Here is a 24077-nt window from a genome sequence, read left to right on the forward strand (position 1 = left end):
TCTTCTTTAGTGGTAGAAAAATTGCCTATGCTGTTGTGCAAAAATACGTTCTCTCTTTGGTCAAATATTTTAATTTTTCCTTTTTAAAAAAAGAAAAAGTGTTTTAGCTTCATAAAACCTGATCAAATAAACTCATTCCTTTCATTTCAAATTAATATCCGCTTTCACAAAAATCATTACTACATTAAAAATTAAATAATTATTTCTAATTATATATTTAATAGTAAATAATGTTCACAACACTCAAGAGAAAATAGAATCTATTTGATTAAATAAAAATAATTTAATATGATTTGTTATTTTCTTGATGAGCAAAACGATAATTTAAATGAACGAAAGAAGTATAAAATTTGGATTACCACCTCTAGTTTTCGATTGACCCTTTAGAGTAATAAAAAAGAAAAAAAAATTGGATGGTTGATATTCAAAAGAGAATAAATAAGGGTGACATGAATTTTTAATAAACCAATAATTATTTATTTTTTTGAATAAATTTTATTTAAATATTCGATTTACGATCGGTTTGAATTGAGCACTTGGACAAAGTGTTTTTATTAGACACTTACAATTCATTTTTTTTTTGCACATCATGAGTTAAATCGCTTAAATTATGTTATTTTATTTAATCATACACATCAATCTCAATTTAAATCGTTTAACTTATACATAGGTACTTGAGAACATGCGTAAAATATTTATTTTTAAAAAATTTAAGTATAAAATATCAAATATAAGCACTTTATTATATATTTAATTAAAATAAATAATAATTTAGTGACAAGTTTAAAACTGTTGAGGTGAGTTTCCCTCCAAATCCGACAAACCCAGGCAACCCGGGAAACACGAATCGGGTCAATCCGATTGAATTAGGGAAGACAGAAACGGGAGAGTTTGAAAAAGGAGGGAAGCAAAGAGTGTATAATCGTCCATGGCGAGTCTGTCGAGTTTAGTCCACGAACTTCGAGAACGCATAGCAGCTTCATCATCTACACCTCCTAATATCCGAAACGACGATGCATTGGAGGTCCGATTTCGTGCCGTACTTCCCAATCTTCTCAATGCCTATGTCGTTCCGTCTGCCTCAGGTCTTTCTTTTTCTTATAGAATTTTCTCTTGCTACTCTAAATGTTAAGTAATTTTGATTATTCCTTTTTGTTTGAATATCTTGTAGCGAACGAGAGAGAGGTTTTTGCAGTGCTAAAGCTCATAGCACACACCGCTAAGAACTTTCCTGGAGTATTTTATCATGGCAAAGCTGGTGCTGTTCTTCCTGTGATAGGACGTATATTGCCATTTTTGGCTGAACCTGCTTTCCGGTGAGTTGTTTTGAAACATTATTTTCTGCATTACATTTTCATATTTGAGTAGCTGGATATGTTAGGTTTGAATCGTGACTATAACTATGCATATGAACTCATTTGCCCCAGCCTTGGTTGGCGGCAACTATTCGAGTTGTAGTGGTAGGTTGCCAGGTGAATTAGTGGAGGTATGCCCAAGCTGGCCTAGACATAACTGAATGGAGAAAGCTTACTTGAGTTTGTTAGTGTTGTCTTGTGATATACTCGCATTATTTATTGCTAAGAAACATGTACTCTCTTTAGTCATTGGAATTTGGATCTTTGATGAGAGCCCATTTTTCCTTTCTTGCATATTTCAACGGAAGAGATAGGGGAGTTAGAATTGAGGTTTTATGAGAGACATTACTTTTGTTAAAAGCAAGCTTGCTTGAGTTTGTTAGTCCGTGTCTGATTTTTCCAACTCCAGACACACAGACATCACTTCTTTTTTTTTTTTTTAAAAACGGTTACATGAATCTGTTAGTCTGGCCTTTTGAGATGCTCTTTAATTATCTTCTGCATAGAAACACGTAGAACAGTAGAAGTGCTGTTAGCCTCTTTGCTCAGTGGAGTTCCGACCCTTGATGAGAGTGATGAGAGCCTATTTTGTCTTTTTTTGCATGTATCAAGATGCTGACAAGATAATGAGTTGGAATTGAAGTTTTATGAGAGTTACCTCAGATTAATTCCATGTAGTTAAGAGTAACAGCTAACAACCATTCTGATTTTTCCAGTTCCAGACATGCAGTGATTATTGAAACAATTGGAGCCCTATTATCTACTCTTCGTACAGGAGATCGAGATGCTTATCGGCAATTCTTTATGGACACGTTATTGGTGGTTGAAGGTATACATTGAAATTGTTTTCAAGTAGTTCCAGTAGATCCATGAATTGCAATGTGGATTGGTGGTAGATAATCAAACAAAAGTTTCAGTGTGACTAGAGTCAGCAAATTGCTAAAGTAGTGCCTTTGGGAGATAAACTATTCATATGTACATTAAGATTATTTCGATCATGTTAAAGGGAGCTCAAAGAAAAACATCAATGCAAATAATGACTGATGAGGAATGCCAGATAACACGGAAGAGATAAGTCAAATAATGTTTTGACTTGTCTACGAGTTAAATGGAAACAAAAAAAATAGATTACTATATGATTTCTTTTTATTTGGCTTCTATTATAATTATAGTTGAGATGTGTGTTTGACGTTTCTGGATTATGACTATGCCCCAACTGTCATGAACATTTCTCTAGAATTTTACTTGCACAACAAATATGTCGATGTTATGCTTATCTGCATTGAGCTTGAGATATGTAATTTTTCCTAACATCTTTTGAGAAACCCAAACGATCTGGCAGGTAGTTTTCCTCCTCATTTGATTGCTATTACCAGAAAACCTGACTTGTTTCTTCTTCATGTAGATCTTCTTCATGTTGCTTCACTATGTGATAAACGAAGCTCTACAGAACCACAAGAAGTATTTTTGAGGTGTTTCAGTGTATCATGTGGCGGAGATTGGAGCAACCACGAAACAACGATATTAAATGATCTCCCCTTGTGTTGTAAACCTCCTGATGGCCATGGCATTCTGATTAATGTCAAAGGCAAAGAAAGGTGGCAGCCTTTTGCTTCTGCTTCCATCAAGATTCTCTGTAGATGTTTAACCGAAGGAACTCTATATGTTGAAGGACTCCTTAAGATCTCATCTGTTTTGTCTGCATGTACACTTCTGTGTTACGGAGATGTTGATGTGCAGATGGTTGGTACTTCCATAGCAAGCTATCTTGATTTCTTTATAACATGCTTTGTGGTTATTCATAACTTTAACCTTGAGGCCCTTTACTCTCTTGCTTTTTTAGTCTGATATTTTCCTTGCCAAAATTTTAATCAAGGCATGTTTTGACTTTCTACGAATCACTGGAGCAGCTATGAATCGTGAAATGATTCCTGCTGAGAGATTGATTCAATTGATTACGGCCATATTATGCGGAGATGAGGATGGGCTTCCAGTCTTCAGGTACCGATACTTAACTTTTGACTTTGGAGTTCTGATATAAAGGGCAAACCACCTCTAAATTTTGAGTAACATTGCTATTCCTCTCTTCTGCATTTGGCTTAGTGAATATGGATACCAGCAGAGCGTGCACTTATGTTGAAAAAAAAAAAAGTAAATGAAGGAGATGCACCAATTTGACTTCTCTGCTTAGTACAAATTCAAAATCCTTTTGTGTATTCTTTTGCCATTTAATCCAGGGATATAGGATATTTGTTTTGTTAGTTTGTGGACTTAAGCATATGAGATCCGTAGTGTTTCTTGATCATGGTTGAGGTTATCATCCTGACACACTTTAGCAATCACATAGCAACTTCATTGAAACTTCTTCCAGATTCTTCCAGAAATGGTTAAGAACATCTCTTAAACTCGCACTGGAAATGGTTATGGCTCAAAGCTCAAGTTTGTTGAAGAGCAACATCAGCATTAAACAAAATCTTGAAGCCATCGCCGATCCATTTTCTGAAGAGATAGGGAATTAGAATTGAAATTTTAAGGCTAAAATCCCATTTGCTTTGTTTATTCTGAATCTCTCCTTGCTTAATTGTTTGCTTCTGCACATAATCCCTTGTTTCACTGCAGCAATACAGCTTATGATTCGTCCATTGGCGGATGCCTTCATGTATTATACACCAATTGTCCTGATGACATTGTTAGATCGACATCTGCCGAATTAGTTAGTATCTTTCCCCATTCGTTGCTTAAAACAAGAAGTCTTGACCTGAAGGTGCACTGAATCTTATTCCTTCTTCCTTCTGCTTATATATCTGTCTATAGCAAGTGAACTTCTTCTCTATATAGTCTAAGCAACCTAAATGAATTGATTTTTGCCCTCTGATATAATTGTTTTAATAGTTAAAAACTTATTTCAGGATGCTTTATGTCTTGCCTATACTCGTATTGCAAAGAGTTGCCCTCCTCATATCTGGAGACCTGAATCTCTCATACATTTGCTTTACTCACCCACACCTATCATGCCTTTAATCGAGTGCTTTCAAGTGGCTTTATCTAGGCTTTTTCCTGATCTTACTAGAGGTGAAAGTGTTAATAATGGTGTAAAAGGTTTATCTGATGTGCATGAAAGTCCAAGGGCTGCAGAGAAAAGACCAGGTGAAGATTTGGAGATTTCAAATGCCAAACATCAGAAAATTGATGGTGAAAATCGATATTCTAGTATGAAATATGAAGATGTGATCCAGCTTAGCTATGGATTTGGCTCTTTGGGGGAGAAACAATATGCTGATCATATGCACAACTCATTGACTCTTTTTATTAAACTTCTAAAGCCTCCTAGTCAGGAATCCAGTTCTTTGGGCCCAGAAGTTGCATTGACAGCTCTTAGTACACTCTGTATTGTTTTCTGTAGATATCCTCAAGCGGAACTTTCAATTCAAATATTCCATCAGATGAATGAATGGGTCCCTTGGGTGTGTGAAGAGGTTGGTGGTCAGTTATGCATGTTCATTTGAATTATGCACTCCTTCGTCCCCATAATATGGTCATTGTCATGCAGGCAAATCAGAAATTTCCAAACCCTATTGATTTGCATTTCTTTTTAGAAGCAATTCACAACCTATTGATCATAGCAGGTAAATGCAAGATCTATGCTAATTCATTCAGCACTTCCAGTAACTTTTCATTGCTTATAATCTATCAGGAAAAAATATTCATTGCCTGTTAAAACAAGTTCCGAGTGAAGAAATAAGAGTTCCAACATATTTTGCTAAATCTTCATGTCTCATCAATTTGTTACTTTCGATGCTGATATTTCTCGAAAATGACATATCAACTATATGTGTTTCCGTTTGTTGGTTATTAAGGCAGCAGTATATTTTGTACTAATTCTATAACTTCTGCCAGAATAAATATTACCTCTCAGTCCAAGTTCTAAATTGATGTCATCCTTGTGAAGCAATTGCAGTGGGGATAGGTTTTTAATTTAGGTTGTGACGTCTTGCTAGTTTGCAGATAAGAGTTATCAGTTTAGTATTTGATAATTCTCTCCCGTTGCTTCTTCTCATTGTGTTCCATTTGTTGAATTAGCTAGCACTATTGCGCATATCAACATAACTGGGGATACCTTTGTTTTTTAAATGTGAATTGCAGTTGAAATCTACTTGCTTTGTTTCATAGCAATGTGAGTAATTTAAATTTATCTGGCTATTTATGATATCCTCTTAGAAGTTGTGTCTGTGAGTCAATGAAAAGATAAGTATCAACCTTCCATTAACTGCATTTTTTCTTTCTTTGTTTTGTTTGTCTTTCCTTTTTAATATGTAAAATCTATTTAGGCTCCCTTCCCAGTGAGAGTGAATATTTCAAGACCAAGGGCGGCAACTTAGCACTTATGCAGTCATTGCTAAGGCTACCATGGACCAGATCTCAATCTACTGATACCTACTCATCATCGAAGGCAAAGATCCTTTCTCTGTGTGTGCTGTCTAAAATTGGGCCTATACTGCAAGGTGGAAATGATCTTGATATATTGGACTTGGGACTCCATGATACCGCCGAGGATGTTAGGATTGAAGCTGTCATTTCCATGCCAGTGATATTAATGTGGTCTGGTTGTGGTTTACTGAATCATATTTTCAAGAGGCTGGAGTAAGTGAGAATTATATTTTATTTTTTAATGTATATTTGTATGAACAAGACTGCTCTATGTAACAGGCAAAAGTGGTTGTTTAATTTGGTATATTATATGTTGTCATGTGGTTTTGTATTTATCTGCTCTGATATACGAGCTTGTGCATATAGATGTGCAAATAAAGTTGGAGTAATTTCATAAATTTTCTGCTTCTCCGTCTCTACAATGTCAAGCAATCTTGCCATATCATTAATGAATTAGTTAATTTTTATATTGGTTTGCAGGATCCTGGAAAAAGAGGCACATGGTCAAATTAACAAAGTAATCCCGGGGTGTCTTGGTTATTTGGCATGCCTTTATGGATCCTGTACAACTGGTGTATTAAGGAAATGCCAATGCAAATTTTACTTGCCAAAGGGTAATGTAAGACTAAATATGACATTGGATGACCTTGAGGGAGGATTTTGGTGTTCAAAGTGTGACATAAATGCTGGACTTGTGAACCAATCAAATTCAACTGTTTTGAGTCTTCCTGACATACACAAGAAAGAGCCTACTGCAGATCATGAGTATGTTCATTTACAATCCATCTTCTTCCGGCTTCTTTTTGATGAATCATCAGAAGATGTTCAATTAGCTTGTGTAGATGTGCTTCAGAGAATACTCCTCCATGGAACTGAAAGTATTCTGCTTAAAACAAGATCTGAATGGTTAAAATGTGTTGATTTCCTACTCATGCACGAGAAAAAGGCCATTCGAGAATCCTTTTCTAAACAGATTAGTTTCTTCATTGAGGAACCTATTCTGAATTGTTTGTTCTTGTATGAGGAGGGCCACGAGGCTGCTAACAGATCCAAAGAACAAAAGTTCATGGACAAAATAAAATACGCTGTGGAAAAAGCGGATGATCCTCTGGTTTTCGCAACTCTTCTAGAAGCTACAGCTGAGATTATGAAGGTGATTGATGTGCAGAGCCAGTCTTTTATGTTCTCCCTTATTTTATTGATTGAACAGCTTGATAGTCCCCATGTGACAGTTAGAATAATTGCATCAAGGTTGATAATAAAGTCTTGCTACTTTCATCTTAGAGGAGGATTTGAATTAATCCTGTCTCGATTTCTTCATATTCGAAATGATTTATTTGATTACCTGTCTATAAGGCTTGCAAGCCGACCCAAAATGGTTGAAGAGTTTGCAGCAGCTATTCTTGGCACTGATACTGAAGAACTTGTCAAGAGAATGGTTCCTGTTGTCCTCCCAAAGTTGGTTGTTACTCAGCAGGATAATCAACAAGCAATTTTCACTTTATATGAGCTCGCCAAGCGCTTAAATACAGATATGGTGCAACTAATTGTTAATTGGCTACCTAAAGTACTTGCATATGCTCTTCATCGAGCCGATGGCCAAGAATTGCTATCTGTTCTGCAGTTCTACCATGAGCAGACTGGTTCTGACAAACAGGAAATTTTTGCTGCTGCACTCCCTGCCCTTTTGGATGAACTTGTATGCTTCACAGACGAAGATGAGTCAAATGAGATAAGTAAAAGGTAATATAGCTTCAGAAAGCACAAAGAAGATTACATTGTTGAGTTTCTTGAAGCATAGATTCTAGTTTCTGCTAAAGAGGCAGTTTTTGGCCTTTGTTCTTTATTTCTTATCTTTTCTATTTTGCTGTTCTTTTTCTTTATTTCCCTTATTTTAGCTTTTCTCTCGGGGTGGCGAGAGCAGCTGAGGTGAGGTTGGATTAATTCTGAACTTTTACCTTTTTCTAGTGGGTTATTCTTTCTGGAAATGGAATCACAAATTGATAGTATATAAAGCAGGTAGAGGTCCTAGTTTCTAGTATTACTATCATGATGTCATCAGTTAATTGTACTGTGACTTTCCAGATTCCATCTGTTCTGTTGGGCTATAGTAGTGTCTGGATAAGTGGAAAATCTGAAAAGATCATGAAAGTACTTCTTCCTGCACAGGAATGTGACCGAGCAAGTATCCTTCCAAAATTTTGTCTTTTTTCCATCACCCTATTGAAGGTATACGTCTGTCCAGAAATCTTCCCATAAATTTTTGATAACTCCCTTTCTATATGTATTAGAAACAACTTTAGCGCACCAAGAACCTTCCAAACTATATGTAGCATCCATGAAATTTCTCCCCAAGGCATCTTATTCATTTAAAAACCATCCTATCAAGATTATTTAAAATGAAAAGTAGCTAACTGTATTCCAGAAGTAATGAAAATTACTGCAGCTTTACATTGTATGAATGATGTTGCTAATTTCACAGGTTAATGAAGGTGCCTCAGGTGATAAAAGAAGTTTCTGGGATTCTAACTGGTGAAGAAGATATTCCTGCGTTTTTAAGGAATCATTTTGTTGGTCTCCTAAACAGCATTGATAGGAAAATGCTGCATGCTGAGGATATATCACTGCAAAGACAAGCTATCAAGCGAATTGAGATGCTGATAAGTATGATGGGTTCCCATCTTAGCACTTATGTACCAAAACTTATGGTTCTTCTCATGCAGGCTATTAATAAGGAATCACTTCAGGGGGATGGTCTTTCTGTTTTACATTTTTTCATCAAGAAGATAGCGCAGATATCACCATCTAGCACGAAGCACGTGATTTCTCAAGTTTTTGCAGCTCTGGTTCCCTTCCTGGAGAGAGAAAGTGAAAGTTCCTCTTCTCATTTGAATAAAATTGTGGAGATCTTGGAAGAACTCGTACTTCAGAACAGATCAATTCTGAAGGAACACATTGGAGAGTTTCCTCCTTTGCCTACTATTCCTGCTTTAGATAGGGTGAACAGAATGATAAGTGCGGGCCGTGGAATGATGACCTTGAATGATCAGTTGCGGGATATTATTGATGGTTTGGATCATGAAAATTTGAATGTCAGGTATATGGTTGCATCTGAGTTGAGTAAATTACTCAACCTTAGGAGGGAGGATATCATGGCTTTAATTACTAAAGTAGGAGATGCAAACAGGGATGTAATGAGTGCTTTGATCACATCTCTGCTTAGAGGATGTGCAGAACAATCAAGAACAATGGTTGGTCAGCGTCTGAAGTTGATATGTGCAGATTGTCTTGGAGCACTTGGTGCAATAGATCCTTCAAAAGTCAAGGGATTTTCTAGCATGCGATTCCAAATTGCTTGTTCAGATGATGATTTAATTTTTGAGTTGATTCATAAGCATCTGGCCCGGTCCTTCAGGGCTGCTCCTGACACCATTATTCAAGATTCTGCAGCCTTGGCAATTCAGGAACTACTAAAGATTGCAGGCTGTGAGGCATCTCTTGATGACAATGTTGTAGCTTCTACTTCACAGACAAGAGGAAAACGACTGGTGAAGTTGCCTGTATCCATGGTGGATGGTAAGTTGACTGAAGTGCAGGGAAGGGGTCAGAGATTGTGGAATCGTTTCTCTAGTTACGTGAAGGAGATAATAGCCCCTTGCTTAACCTCCAGATTTCAGCTGCCAAGTATGTCGGATTCCACATCTTCTGGTCCAATCTATCGCCCTTCAATGTCATTTAGAAGATGGATATTTTTCTGGATTAGGAAACTGACTGCACATGCAACAGGTTCTCGAGCAAGTATTTTCTATGCCTGTCGTGGTATAGTCCGTCATGATATGCAAATAGCAATGTATCTTCTTCCATATTTGGTCCTCAATGCAGTATGTGATGGTACTGAAGAGGCACGCTGTGGCATAACAGAGGAGATTTTATCTGTTCTGAATGCTGCTGCATCAGAGTATAGCACTGATGTTGTTAACGGTATAAGTTCAGGGCACAATGAAGTTTGCATTCAAGCTGTATTTACTCTTCTTGATAATCTTGGTCAATGGGTGGATGACGTACAACAGGAACTTTCACTTTCCCAGTCTATTCAAACTTCCAGTTCGAAGCAACAAGCTCTCAAGTCAAAGGAGAAGGCCATCAATCTGTCAGGTGATTCTGACCAGGTGCTTATTCAATGTAAACATGTCTCTGAACTCTTGGCTGCAATTCATAAAATGACTCTTGCAAGGGCATCTTTCAGATGCCAAGCTTATGCAAGGTCCCTTTTGTACTTTGAATCTCATGTGCGGGAGAAGTCAGGATCATTTAATCCTGCCTCTGAGAAGAGTGGCCTCTTTGAGGATGAAGACATCTCATTTCTGATGGAAATATATAGTGGGTTGGATGAACCAGATGGCTTGTGTGGATTTGCTTCCTTACGCAAGTCGAAGAGCTTGCAAGATCATCTATTGATAAATAAGAAGGCAGGAAACTGGGCAGAAGTATTGACTTCTTGTGAGCAGGCTTTGCAGATGGAACCAACTTCTGTCCAGAGGCATTCAGATGTTGTCAACTGCTTGCTAAACATGTGTCATTTGCAGGCCACAGTCACCCATGTAGATGGATTATTATCTAGAATACCTAAATACAAGAAAACTTGGTGTATGCAAGGTGTCCAGGCTGCATGGAGGCTTGGAAGGTGGGACTTGATGGATGAATACCTTAATGGGGCTGATGAAGAAGGTTTAGTATGTAGCAGTTCTGAGAGTAATGCTTTATTTGACATGGATGTCGCTAAGATTCTTCAAGCAATAATGAAGAGAGATCAGTTCTCCGTTGCTAAGAAAATTACTTTGTCGAAACAAGCTCTGATTGCTCCTTTGGCTGCTGCGGGCATGGATTCTTATGCTAGAGCTTACCCCTTTGTCGTCAAGCTTCACATGCTGCGGGAGTTAGAGGATTATAGCAGTCTCCTTGGTGGTGAGTCTTTCTTAGAAAAATCATTCATACTATGTGATTCAGATTTCTCAAAACTAATGGAAAGCTGGGAAAATCGGCTCAAACTCACTCAACCATCTCTCTGGGCTAGGGAACCACTCTTGGCTTTTCGGAGATTAGTTTTTGGTGCAAGTGGTCTTAATGCTCAAGTTGGGGAGTGCTGGATTCAATATGCAAAGCTCTGTCGTTCTGCTGGTCATTACGAGACAGCAAGTCGAGCAATTCTAGAAGCCAAGGCCTCAGGTGCACCTAATGTTCACATGGAAAAGGCTAAGCTTCTGTGGAGCACCAGACGAGCTGATGGTGCCATTGCTGAGCTGCAGCAGACCCTTCTGAATATGCCTGTTGAGGTTGTAGGCTCTGCAGCAATATCATCAATCACTAGCCTCTCATTGGTTCCATTGAACCCACAGCCTCTACTTTGTGGCACTCAGTCTTCCAATGAGAATAGTGGCGTTGCCAAAACTCTCCTACTCTATTCAAGGTGGATACATTACACTGGTCAAAAGCAGAAGGAAGATGTGATTAGTCTGTACTCTAGGGTGAAGGAATTACAGCCCAAGTGGGAAAAGGGATACTTTTACTTGGCAAAATACTGTGATGAACTACTTGTTGATGCCCGAAAAAGGCAGGATGATAAGGAGCAGTGTTCAAAAGCAGTCCCAGTGAATTCGACCCTTGTTGCTGCCATCAGTATGAACACTGAGAGAAGTTGGTGGTCATATCTTCCTGATGTGCTCTTATTTTATGCAAAGGGCCTTCACAGGGGCCATAGGAATCTATTCCAAGCCCTTCCTAGATTGTTGACACTGTGGTTTGATTTTGGTAGCGTTTATCATATAAGCAGCTCTCGAGCCAATAAAGAATTGAAAACAATCCATGGGAAGGTGATGTACACACATATGTTTCGTTTGTGTTGTGATGCTGATATCTTTGGATTCTTTTCTTAACTTTACCTCCTTTGCAGGTTCTGAGCATCATGCGAGGTTGTTTAAATGATTTTCCAACATATCAGTGGCTAACTGTTCTCCCTCAACTGGTTTCCAGAATTTGCCATCAGAATGAAGAAATTGTTCGGTTGGTGAAATACATAATAACAAGTGTTCTCCGGAAATACCCTCAACAAGCCCTTTGGACAATGGCAGCTGTTACAAAATCTACGGTTCCTTCAAGAAGGGAGGCTGCTGCTGAGATTATAAATGCTGCAAGAAGAAAGTCCAATGAAGCAAGTGTTAGTTCTTTGTTTGCGCAGTTTGCTATGCTCATTGATCACCTAATCAAGCTATGTTTCCATCCTGGTCAAACAAAGGCAAGAACAATTAATATTTCAACTGAATTTAGTGCTTTGAAGCGGATGATGCCAGTGGAAATCATAATGCCAACCCAACAGTCCCTTACTGTCAATCTACCTACATATGATGTCAATACACCTGAGTCCATTACATCTGAAATCTTCTATTCAGAAGACCTTCCTATGATTTCAGGAATTGCAGATGAGGCTGATATTCTTTCCTCGCTTCAGAGACCAAAGAAAGTAAGGCCTTCTCTTCTTGATGCTTTTACATCTAATTTTCCCGAAGATTATTTTTCTTCTTAGAAATTTCAATATTCTATCTACTTTCATTTACATTAATCACCAAAAATCCATAAGAGAGACATTTGTAGTTTATGTATGTTCTCAACTTTGCTTTCGAAGCTTCTAAGATTCCTTTCTCTCCAGTCTGGAGGACTTCACACCAGAAAAGGGCAGCCCGGTGCACTAACAGGGTAAGGCTGCGTACAATAGATCCTTATGGTCCAGACCTTCCCCGGACCCGGTGTATAGCGGGAGCTTAGTGCACTAGGCTGCCCTTTTTATGATGTGAAGTCCTCCATACTGGAAACAAAGGAATCTAAGAAGCTTGGGAAGCAAAGTTGAGAACATACATAAGCTACAAATGTCTCTCTTATGGCTTTTTGGTGATAATGTAAATGAAAGTAAATAGAATATTTGAATTTATTAGCGCTTTACGTTGTGAAGAAGACGATCACTACTGTAAGGACCACCTGGGTGCTGCTTTTTTCCAGTAATTAGGGTGTTTGGATTGGGTTTTTTAAAGTAGCCATAAGCTAAAAGCCATAAGTTGGTCATACCCAACTTTTGGCTTTTAAAACATTTTTTTGTCTTTCCCAAACACCTCCAAAAATAAAAAAGAGCTTAAAAGCCAAAAGCTACTTAAAATAAGTCGACACCCTCTAAGATTCTTCACTTACCTATCAAAAAAAAAGTCTGCCAGGCTTCTTTAATGTTCTATTGAAATGCTTCACCCCCAATGAGTAATTCCTCTTTCCTCTTTAATTATAGCCAACTTAGTATAAATACTGAATGTTTAACCTAATGGGATGCCCTATGAAGTTTATACACCAAAGCTGTTGCTTAGCACTTATATGGACATAGCAGCTATAGATGACTGCCTGATCAGATGGTTGTGTACAGCTGATATTTTCTTTGATAAAAGATAAGTTGTTATTAATTCTAGCACCAAAAGGGTGCTATTTGGAGCATGTACACTGTACAACATTTGCCCCCTATTTAAATTGAGTAAGGAGCTAATAAAGTCTCACATTCTTTTTCCATCTAATAAAGTCTAACAGTTGATATACAACAACAACAACAACCCAGTGAAATCCCACAACGTGGGGTCTGGGGAGGGTAGATTGTACGCAGACCTTACTCCTACCAAGGTAGGACGGCTGTTTCCGAGAGACCCTCGGCTCAAAAAAAAAAAAAAAAAAAAAAAAAAAAAAAAAAAAAAAAAAAAAAAAAAAAAAAAAAACGGAAAAGGGGGTCAGATAAAGTTAAAAAAAATTCAAAGCGCTATAGAAAAATAAATCACGAAGGCATCACAGATAAAATAGAGTAATCAAAAGTACTGAAAGCAATAAATAGTAACAGAAATAGCAGAAATGAGAGTACAAGGAATTGTAATGTGCTAGTGCGCCTATGAATAGGGAAGAATAACGATACTATGTACTAGCCTTCTACCCTAATGTGGGTCCTCCACAGCCTCCTATCTAAGGTCATGTCCTCGGTAAGCTGTAACTGAGCCATGTCCTGTCTAATCACCTCTCCCCAATACTTCTTCGGCCTACCCCTACCTCTTCTGTAGCCATCCATAGCCAACCTCTCACACCTTCTCACTGGGTCATCTGTGTCTCTCCTCTTCACATGCCCAAACCATCTCAGTCGCATTTCCCGCATCTTGTCTTCCACCGAGGCCACTCCTACCTTGTCCCGAATAGCCTCATTTCTAATCCTGTCGCTCTTGGTGTGACCACACATCCATCTCAACATTCTCATCTCGGCAACTTTCATCTTTTGAATGTGAGAGATCTTAACTGGCCAACACTCTGCCCCATACAACATAGCCGGTCTAACCACCACTTTGTAGAATTTGCCCTTAAGTTGTGGTGGCACCTTCTTATCGCATAGCACTCCGGAAGCGAGCCTCCATTTCATCCACGCTGCCCCAATACGATGTGTGACATCATCGTCAATTTCCCCGCTGCCTTGCATGATAGACCCAAGATACTTGAAACTACTTCTCTTTTGAATAGCTTGGGCACCAAGCTTAACTTCCACGCCAACCTCGTGAGGTGTCTCACTAAACTTGCACTCTAAGTACTCAGTCTTGGTCATACTCAGCTTAAACCCTTTAGACTCCAAGGTATGTCTCCAATCCTCCATCTTAGCATTAACTCCACTACGAGTCTCATCAATCAGGACTATGTCATCCGCGAAAAGCATACACCATGGCACCCCACCTTGAATTTGTCGCGTCAATGCATCCATTACCAAGGCAAATAAAAATGGACTTAGAGCTGATCCTTGATGCAACCCCATCCCAACTGGGAAATGCTCTGAGTCCCCTCCTACTGTCCTTACCCTGGTTTTGGCTCCCTCATACATGTCCTTGATCACCCTAATGTATGCCACAGGTACATCTTTAGCCTCCAAACATTTCCATAGTATCTCTCTTGGAACTTTATCGTAGGCCTTTTCTAAGTCGATGAATACCATATGCAAGTCCCTCTTCCTCTCCCTATATTGCTCCACCAGTCTCCTCATAAGATGGATGGCTTCTGTAGTTGAGCGTCCCGGCATAAATCCGAACTGGTTCTCTGAAATAGACACGCCTCTCCTCACCCTCATCTCCACCACTCTTTCCCACACTTTCATAGTGTGGCTTAGTAACTTGATACCTCTATAGTTGTTGCAACTCTGGATATCCCCTTTGTTTTTGTATAGAGGGATCATTACACTCGACCTCCATTCTTCGGGCATCGTTGCCGTTTTAAAGATGACATTAAATAACCTAGTCAGCCACTCCAAACCTACCAAGCTGGCACTCTTCCAAAATTCCCCAGGAATCTCGTCAGGTCCGGTTGCTCTTCCCCAGCGCATCCTACGAACAGCACCCTTAACCTCTTCGACCTTAATACTCCTGCAATATCCAAAATTGCGACGCCTCTCTGTATGTTCCAAATCTCCCAACACAAAGTCTCTGTCCCCTACGTCATTCAAGAGTTTATGGAAGTATGACTGCCACCTCTGTTTAATGAGAGTCTCTTCTACCAATACTTTTCCATGCTCGTCCTTAATACACTTCACTTGGTCCACATCGCGTTCCCTTCTCGCCCGCACCCTGGCTAGCTTGAACAATTTCCTATCCCCACCTTTTTCTTCTAGTTCAGCATAGAGGCGTTCAAAAGCTATCGTTTTTGCCGTCGAAACAGCCGACTTCGCCTCCTTCTTCGCCATCTTATAAAGTTCCTTATTCGTCCACTCCTCCACCTCATCCGTGCTTTCTATCAACTTCGCGTATGCCATTTTCTTTGCTTCCACCTTCCCTTGCACTTCTACATTCCACCACCAGTCCCCTTGATGTCGACTACGACTGCCTGTCGAGACTCCCAACACTTCCCTTGCTACAACCCTAATACAACTAGTCGTCCTATCCCACATACTGTTCGCATCCCCACTACTATTCCAGGCCCCCATGTCCTTCAATTTCTCTCCCATCTCTAAAGCACTAGCCGTGGTCAAACTCCCCCATCTGATCCTAGGTCGATCATTCCCGACCCTCTTCTTCCTCGTCATCTTGATCCCTAAATCCATTACCAAGAGCTTATGTCGGGTTGTAAGGTTGTCTATCGGAATGACCTTGCAGTCTTTGCACAGACCTTTATCATCCTTCCTAAGGAGTAAAAAGTCTATCTGAGTCTTAGCCACCGAACTACTGAAGGTTACCAAATGGTCCTCCTTTTTTGGAAAATTCGAATTAACTATCACCAACCCAAAAGCTCTTGCGAACTCCAAAAGTGAAACTCCTCCTCCATTTCTGTCCCCAAAACCAAAGCCTCCATGCACATCGTCATACCCTCCCGAAATAGACCCGATGTGCCCATTGAAGTCACCTCCCACGAAAAGCTTCTCAGTAGGCGGTATGCTTCCCACTAACTCGTCCAAATCCTCCCAAAAGCGCCTCTTCTCCTCCTCTACTAAGCCCGCTTGCGGCGCATAAGCACTAATAATGTTCAAAGTGGTCCCTTCAATGACCACCTTAATCGACATCATCCTATCAGTGATTCTCCTAACCTCCACCACCTGATCCCTTAGAGCACTGTCTACTAAAATGCCTACCCCATTCCTATACTTTGATCTACCAGAGAACCAAAGCTTATACCCGTCTACCTCCTTAGCTTTAGTACCTACCCATTTGGTCTCTTGGACACAAGCTATATTAATCTTCCTTTTCTTAAGAATCTTAACTAGCTCTATTGGCTTTCCCGTTAACGTCCCAATGTTCCAAGAACCTACTCTTAGTCTAGACTCTCCTTTAACCCATTTACCCCTCCTTACCCTCGTCCCCGACCCTAAATGAGAACATGACCCTAATCCACCATCACTATCCAAAGCCACGAAAACGCGTATGAACTACTAAAGTATTAAATGGTCTAAAGTCAGCAAAATATAACGACAAGTGTATGAACAAAGAATATTTGGAAACCGGAGGTACCAACTCCAGTTGAAAAGAACCTGGTTCACGCCGGAAATATTGTTCGCGCGCTGGAAACACTGTTCACGTGCCGGAAACACTGTTCACGCGCCGGAAACACTGTTCACGCGCCGAAAACACTGTTCACGTGCCGGAAATACTGTTCACTCGCCGGAAATACCGAAATACCTGTGCAAAAACTGCCCGAAAATCTACTGGTGGAGGATTTTCGATCGCAGTCAAAGAGGAAAAAGGAGAAGAGAAAAAAAAATACAAAGAAGAAGGAAGGAAGAGATGAAGAGAGAGAACAGAAGGGGGGGAGATCTGGCCGGAAATAGTCTTCGCCGGAGGCCGCTAGGGGAGGTGTTGGCCTGGGTGTAGATGGAATGGAGATGGGGGGGTCAGGGGGGTCGGGGGTGGGGGTGGGGGAGCACTTACCGTTGGAAGATGAGAGGAGAGAGAAGAGAGCAAATAGCAGCAATAAAGATTATGAATTAAGCATTGTTGTTGTTGTATTCTTTTTCCATCTAATAAAGTCTAACAGTTGATATATACTATTTTTATCCTCTTGTTTATACCAAAAAGAAGAAACCGGATACATTTAAGTTGATGCTTGGTCTTATGCTTCCTTAAAAGAAGTTGCTATTTCTCTCCCAGCACCCAGAGTATGCCCTGTGGGATTGTGTGGATCTTTTTGCTGAGGCTCATTGTATTATGTCATTCATATTTGAGCAAATCCTTTTTCTTTCTTTTTTTGTGTTCTGCAGATTATTCTTTTGGGAAGTGATGGAATTGAGCGTCCATTCCTTTGCAAACCCAAGGATGATCTCAGGAAAGATGCACGTATGATGGAATTCAATGCTATGGTTAATCGTCTACTATCTAAGTGCTCTGAAAGTCGTAGGAGGAAGCTTTATATTCGCACATTTGCAGTAATACCACTGACAGAAGATTGTGGTATGGTTGAGTGGGTTCCTCATACCCGTGGGCTTCGACAAATACTCCAAGACATTTACATAAGCTGTGGAAAATTTGATAGACAGAAAACAAATCCTCAAGTTAAGCGTATTTACGATCAGTGCCTGGGTAAAATGCCAGAAGATGAAATGCTGAAGAACAAAATCCTTCCAATGTTCCCTCCAGCTTTCCATAAATGGTTCTTGAACATGTTTTCAGAACCAGCTGCTTGGTTCAGGGCTCGGGTTGCATATGCTCATACTACGGCTGTTTGGTCAATGGTTGGCCATATAGTGGGCCTTGGAGATAGGCATGGCGAAAACATCCTCTTTGATTCAACCACTGGTGACTGTGTTCATGTTGATTTCAGCTGCTTATTTGACAAAGGTTTGCAGTTAGAGAAACCTGAACTGGTGCCTTTCAGACTAACACAGGTAAGAAGAAGAGAACAATGATCTTTTTCCATATTAGCATTGGTGAAAAGTTTGAAATTTATCTTGGTAATCAGGTTGGAGTTGAATTTGGTAGGAATACTCATGTTTTATGACTTACTCGTTACATTGACCACATGCAGAACATGATTGATGGCTTGGGCATTACTGGTTATGAAGGAATCTTCCTAAAGGTTTGCGAGATCACACTTTCTGTATTACGGGCACATAGAGAGACACTAATGAGTGTCCTTGAAACTTTCATCCATGATCCTCTGGTGGAATGGACTAAATCTCATAAATCTAGTGGGGTGGAGGTCCAAAATCCTCATGCACAGGTTGGAGCTTTTATCACTTATCCTTAATATTTGTGCTACAGTTTCCGTTATACTTTTTCTCTGGTAAATGACATTAGTGAGTTTTGATAGGCAAAATTGACTTTTGTTTCCTTTTTTTTTTGTGAGTAACATTGTTATACATTATCTTCCAAATTTTGGCGCTTTTGACCTTTTAACTGATCGAGATACCCAATTCTGATGCCCACTTGATGGAAAACCTTATTGTGCCAAACTGCCAATCACATCAAACACAAATTAGGTAATTCTGACCATTTTAAACTCCTTAAACAATGATTCACATTTTTCTCCAACTTCACCTTTCTTGTGCTCAAACCCATCTTTTCTTCTCCTTATCTCGTTCCTAAATCTATACCCTAGTATTTTGGATGCGTGGAGCACAGGTGCTTGATGGTTAGTTGGCTATGTCGTGTTTGAAGGAAGTTGTTTGAAAGTCTCATGAGATGGGTGTAGTGGTGTAGTTAAAGAGGGAGGCAGTGATGGAGTTTGGGGGTGAAGGTAGAGGGCAGTAGATGGGAAGGAGAAGGTGAGCAGATGGACGAGACGTGGAAGGCTAGCAGGAGGGCCGCTTCCAGGAATGGGAAGAAATGAGGACTTGTAGGGGTGGGCTGCAAGAATGGAGATCTTGCAGAAGGAAGGGGGTAGAGGATGGGTTTTGCTGATGTATGCGTAGGCTTTTAGTGCCAAAATGTCAGTCACTTGTTTGCCTGTTAGCCTAGAAGAATAATATCTCACATTAATTACTAGTTAATGGCATGGGATATTGTCTCCCCAATACTGTTGGGTTAAGAAGGAGCGTTAACAGAGTTTCTAGCTGGTGTGCAAAACAAAAAACAGATAACCACCCCACTCCCAAACAAGTTGGATCAGCTATATGATACCTTTCTCCATTTAAGCTCAACTCATGTTATCATCGTACCAAATAAAAACAGAAGTGAAAATAAGTTTAATATGTATAACTAATAATATTAATAGTATTAGAAATTCTCTACAAGACTAAAACCTTTCCTAATTAGTAGATATCACCTATACATATCTTTTTTTATGACTGAGATATCTGTTTGGAGCCAAGTGCCAACCCTAACATCACCTATATAGATATTTCCCCCCTTGTTTCCTATCTTTAGCTAAATCTGTTCCAAGAATGTAGGTGTTTCGAGACAATGTCCTTCCATGTGCTTTTAGGTCTGCCTCGTCCCCTTTTAACATCTTTACTCGCCATAGTGCATCTGTAGGTCGACGACGCAGGACATGACCAAACCATCTTAAGTGACCTCCTTTTATTTTATCCAAATACGTGTTACTTGCACCTTCTCGCAAATGTGGTCATTTTCTTATCTTATCTAATAGACCTTTGTGGTCCGGCCTTCCTCGGACCCCGCGCATAGCGGGAGCGTAGTGCACCAGACCGCCCTTTTTAATCTAATTTTTATAACCACGCATCCATCTTATCATATGCATATCGGCAACACTCAATCTTGTGGATATGTAGGAATTTAGCTGCCGAACATTCACTACCATATAACATTGCTGGTTTTATAATTCTTCTATTGAACTTACCTTTCACTTTGATTGGCATCCTTCTATAACATAACACCCCAAGCACTTCTCCATGACTGGTGTGCGAAACACTAGAGCATGATGCAAGTAGCACCATAGACAGGACCATAAGTGCAATATTCCAATTTTTGAAAAATACAAAATCTTTTTTTTTTAAAAATCAATTAAATAATATTCTTTAATAAAGGGATAAAGAACTTTCGTATACAAGAGCTATACTGAAAAAATAGAGAACCTACAAAAGTAAATAGTGCTGTACAAGAGACATCCATCTTTCAATACAAATGGATCCTCATGGGTGCACTAAAAAGATATCAAAGATAAGAGACTGTTCTTCAGAATGTATATGCAGAATGCATATGGTGTATATAGCCTTAAATTTCATGAGTTATCTTTCGAAGTAGACTAGGTAGGAACTGAGTTTTGGTAAGATACCTGGATATGGATTCTGATACTTTTGTTAGAACCTGATGTAACCCACTACTCAATCTATTTTTTTTGTTTTTATAAAAGTGCCCACTAATGAAAAAAAAGAAGAAGAGGTTCTTAAAATTGTACAAAATCATGTGCTTCATCTTACGTCTTCTAAAGGCCCAGCTGAATCGAGCATCCTTCACTGTAGCCTGTACATTATCCCAAACATATAATGTGTTACGACAAGAAAAAACTGGGTTGAATGGGCAAATTGCATTAGTTACCTTAAGCACAGGGATTCTTTCTACTATTACTCTAATTGTACTTTTCTCTTGTAATATTTTTGACATAACTGCTAAATTGATTTAGTTGAAATTTGCAGCGAGCAATCAGTAACATAGAAGCACGGTTGCAAGGAATTGTTGTTGGTGTCGGAGCTGCACCATCGTTGCCTCTTGCTGTGGAAGGGCAAGCTCGTCGTCTGATTGCTGAAGCTGTTTCACATAAAAATCTTGGCAAAATGTATATATGGTGGATGCCGTGGTTTTAAACCTCTGTGATGCCAATCATTCACAATAGATATATCTATGTTCAAATTGAATTCTGCAAAATTAGTTAAAACCGTCAGCATCGAATTCTGCAAAATTGGTTGTGACCTTGTCAGGCATCTCTGGGAAGATACAGTCTGTAAGTAAACCATTTACTTTTTTGAAAATAAAAGAAAGTACATGCTCTGCCCTTCCAAATGTTCTTATAGTGCTCTTCATGTCCATGTGGATCATTCGATGAGCATGTGTGCATGAAATGATACATTTTGGAGGCACCTCAAGGTGAATTTTGAACTTTCTCCTCAAATGGTTCTATTAGCACTTTTGTACTGCCAGATTTCACAAATCTGCTTGAGAATTTTTAGACTGCTTAACTTCTGGTTATCTGATTTTTGTTTGCACCTGCAATTGATCCGACTGATTGCTTTTGGGAGCTTTAATGGAAAGTTAATTTTTTCTTCTGCCTAGTGTCTGAAAGTGAATGATCCAAGTCATTCAGTCATAAGAACAAGAAATCTAAAATGTTTATCTGTCACCTTTTTCCAGCAATGGCTTTTCGGCACATGGAAGTTTGATAAGGAAAATATTTTCCTCATGACGGTGGTGTTCGGGCTAGCTTGGGCGCACCTTGACTAATTCCACCAGATACCTACTAACTCCGCACAAGTATCAAATAATTCTTCCCTCCAAGGCTTTGGCATTTGTGAAGAAACAACTTAGTGTTTTTTCCCTCCTTTGAGAGTTTGAACCTGAGACCTTATGGTTCTTCTCCCACTTCATTGTTCACTAGTTCACACCCTTGGATATAAACATAACAAATTAGTTAAGATGCAAGTTTTGATATAAACATAACAAATTAGTTAAGATACAAGTTTTGGGACCACGCCTTTTTTATTAGAGCGTTTCTTCTTGATAAAGAAAATATCTAGGTGGAGAAGAAATTAACTCATTATAAAATCCAAATATTTCAGTTATTTGAGGAAGTAGTAATAGTCCTGCAAGAAGTGCTTGGAAATTTGCATTTTCATTTTTATGCACTTGATCTAGTATAGCTTTATTATAGTTAACCTGCAATTAATGGATATATGGTGAATTAGCTTGTTTGCGTGATTTACTCCCATTTTACATTTTTGTGGGGGGGAACTGAAAAACAGCAGTCACACAGTTACATAGTGTAATTAACAAATGGAATTACAGTAGTCACATATTTGCATATTTGCAGTCAACATGTCTTGGTGATTCTTGATTCATCTAGCAAGTACTGCAAGTATAAGCAATTGATTTAGGATAGGACTGATTTCACAAAAATCTTGGTCATTTCTTTGTGACATAACTTTCTGGATAATATATGAGAAGCTTGGAAGTGGCTTTCACCCTTATTGCCCTGGAAATCTTTTATACACTTGTGAAATTCTGCTGATGGATCTCACCTTTCTTGTACACAGGAGGATGTGGTTGAATAGTGACTGGCAGGCTGTAATACACTTTCAGTAGACAGTACGACTTCTTGTAAGAAGATCCTCCAGTCTTCCTTGGAATATGTTCGTGTGCACTGAATATATTTTCTAGCACCTGTAGAAATCTTGGTTGATTGGTTGGGTAAGAGCAATATGCTGCAACTTGGTTTTGCCGCTGTCTTTGTTTTACTCGAGAATGCTCTATTCACACTAGGAGCTCAATGACTTTGTTTTGCTTATGAAGCCATCAAGAGTGACTTCTGCCACATATTTGCTTGAGATCTTGCAAATCCCTCGGATTGATTTACTTCTTACCTACGCTGTTGCAGTTTGATTTGCTCAGCAGGACTTCCAATTGCTGAAGTTGATGTCCACTTGGAACCCCAACATTCATATGATAACCAAGTATTAGGTGCTCGAGTAGCTCTTGAAGAGTGATTTTTCAGCAAACATGCTGATGGTTCAATGGCTGAGGATGATTATTCCCACAAGTCACATACTTCTAAGTTGTCGAATTGATTATGAAGATAAAAAGCAGTTGAGGGGTATAAGGGAACTGGCTAGGATTAACAAAATGGATTTGAAGCCACCCTGTTTTCCAATTATGCGTGCATGTAACACCTCAGGTGATGGATCAGCCATTTGTGCAAGTCAAATTTTAGCCCCCACCTTAACAGAGAAAAGTCCTCAAACAGGTGATGCTGGAACAGAACTGGCCATAATATTGAGGTGATGTATTCCGCTGTGGCTTGAATTATGCGTTGAAATGAAGGTGATGACTGATGATATTGGTCTTGCAAAGTCTCTTTTTCTTAATCCCAGTGCCCTTGAGTCCCCATACATATGTATTTATTTCTTTTCCTTGAGGGTGAATTCAGGTTCTTTTGACCCCTGTGACCAATAAACATATATGACTTTATTTCTCTTTACGTAAACTATACACCTTGAATTTTCCATTTGTAAGAATGTATGTATACTGAAACGCAAAAATCCATTTGAAGGGAATCAATCCACGTTGATTGTTAAGATTTAGACCAGTGATGAAACACCACCATCACCACCACAACAAACCTAGTGTAATCCACCAAGTGGGAGCTTATGCAAATTTTACTCCTACTTGTGAAAATAGAAAGGATGAAACACAAGCATCCAATTAAACCTGAATCGACGAAAGGTACGAATAAAACTTGATTTCTTGGAATGGGATATTTTGAATTTGGCCTGTGTAAACTGTTCATAGTGTCCTTTTGCAATTGTAAGTTTGTTTCTGTTGTTACATATCTTTAATTTGGCAAATCATAAACACGTGTCACTTCGACTGCCATATTTCCATTGACTAAAGCTTCACAAACTATTTTTATTTTTGCCGAGTCTCATGACAGACGTCGCGAATAAGCAATATCCATCAGTTAATTGGCTATGATGTTGCTTGGGACGTAATGTTGAAATCCGAGGACCTAATATCCTATTGAATATAGTGTTCACTCTTTATGACTTTCACAAATGTTCTAAATCGTACTCCCTCCCTCTGCTTTAATTTATTTTGATTT

General features: G+C 39.1%; 1 protein-coding gene across 3 annotated transcripts; it reads left to right on the forward strand.

Moving 5' to 3' along the window:
• Positions 1–916: 916 nt before the first annotated feature.
• Positions 917–23553, forward strand: LOC129885289 (serine/threonine-protein kinase ATR). 3 transcript variants are annotated; one of them, XM_055959508.1, is made up of 17 exons: positions 917–1085; positions 1172–1316; positions 2072–2184; positions 2761–3098; positions 3232–3356; positions 3975–4119; positions 4265–4831; positions 4906–4981; positions 5684–5996; positions 6264–7526; positions 8266–11653; positions 11734–12300; positions 17572–18195; positions 18336–18530; positions 20905–21352; positions 22516–22669; positions 22857–23553. In XM_055959508.1, the coding sequence occupies exons 1-15, from the start codon at positions 929–931 to the stop codon at positions 21070–21072; spliced, it is 8184 nt and encodes a 2727-aa protein (XP_055815483.1). In that variant the 5' UTR covers positions 917–928; the 3' UTR covers positions 21073–21352; positions 22516–22669; positions 22857–23553. The 3 variants fall into 3 exon arrangements, with proteins under 3 accessions (XP_055815483.1, XP_055815484.1, XP_055815485.1); XM_055959509.1 differs by having other exon boundaries at positions 20905–21209; XM_055959510.1 differs by lacking the exons at positions 917–1085; positions 1172–1316; positions 2072–2184 and having other exon boundaries at positions 3016–3098; positions 3266–3356.
• The last annotated feature ends 524 nt before the right edge of the window (positions 23554–24077 follow it).

Source organism: Solanum dulcamara, chromosome 4 (assembly GCF_947179165.1).
Source record: "Solanum dulcamara chromosome 4, daSolDulc1.2, whole genome shotgun sequence".
NCBI classification, from domain to species: domain Eukaryota; kingdom Viridiplantae; phylum Streptophyta; class Magnoliopsida; order Solanales; family Solanaceae; genus Solanum; species Solanum dulcamara.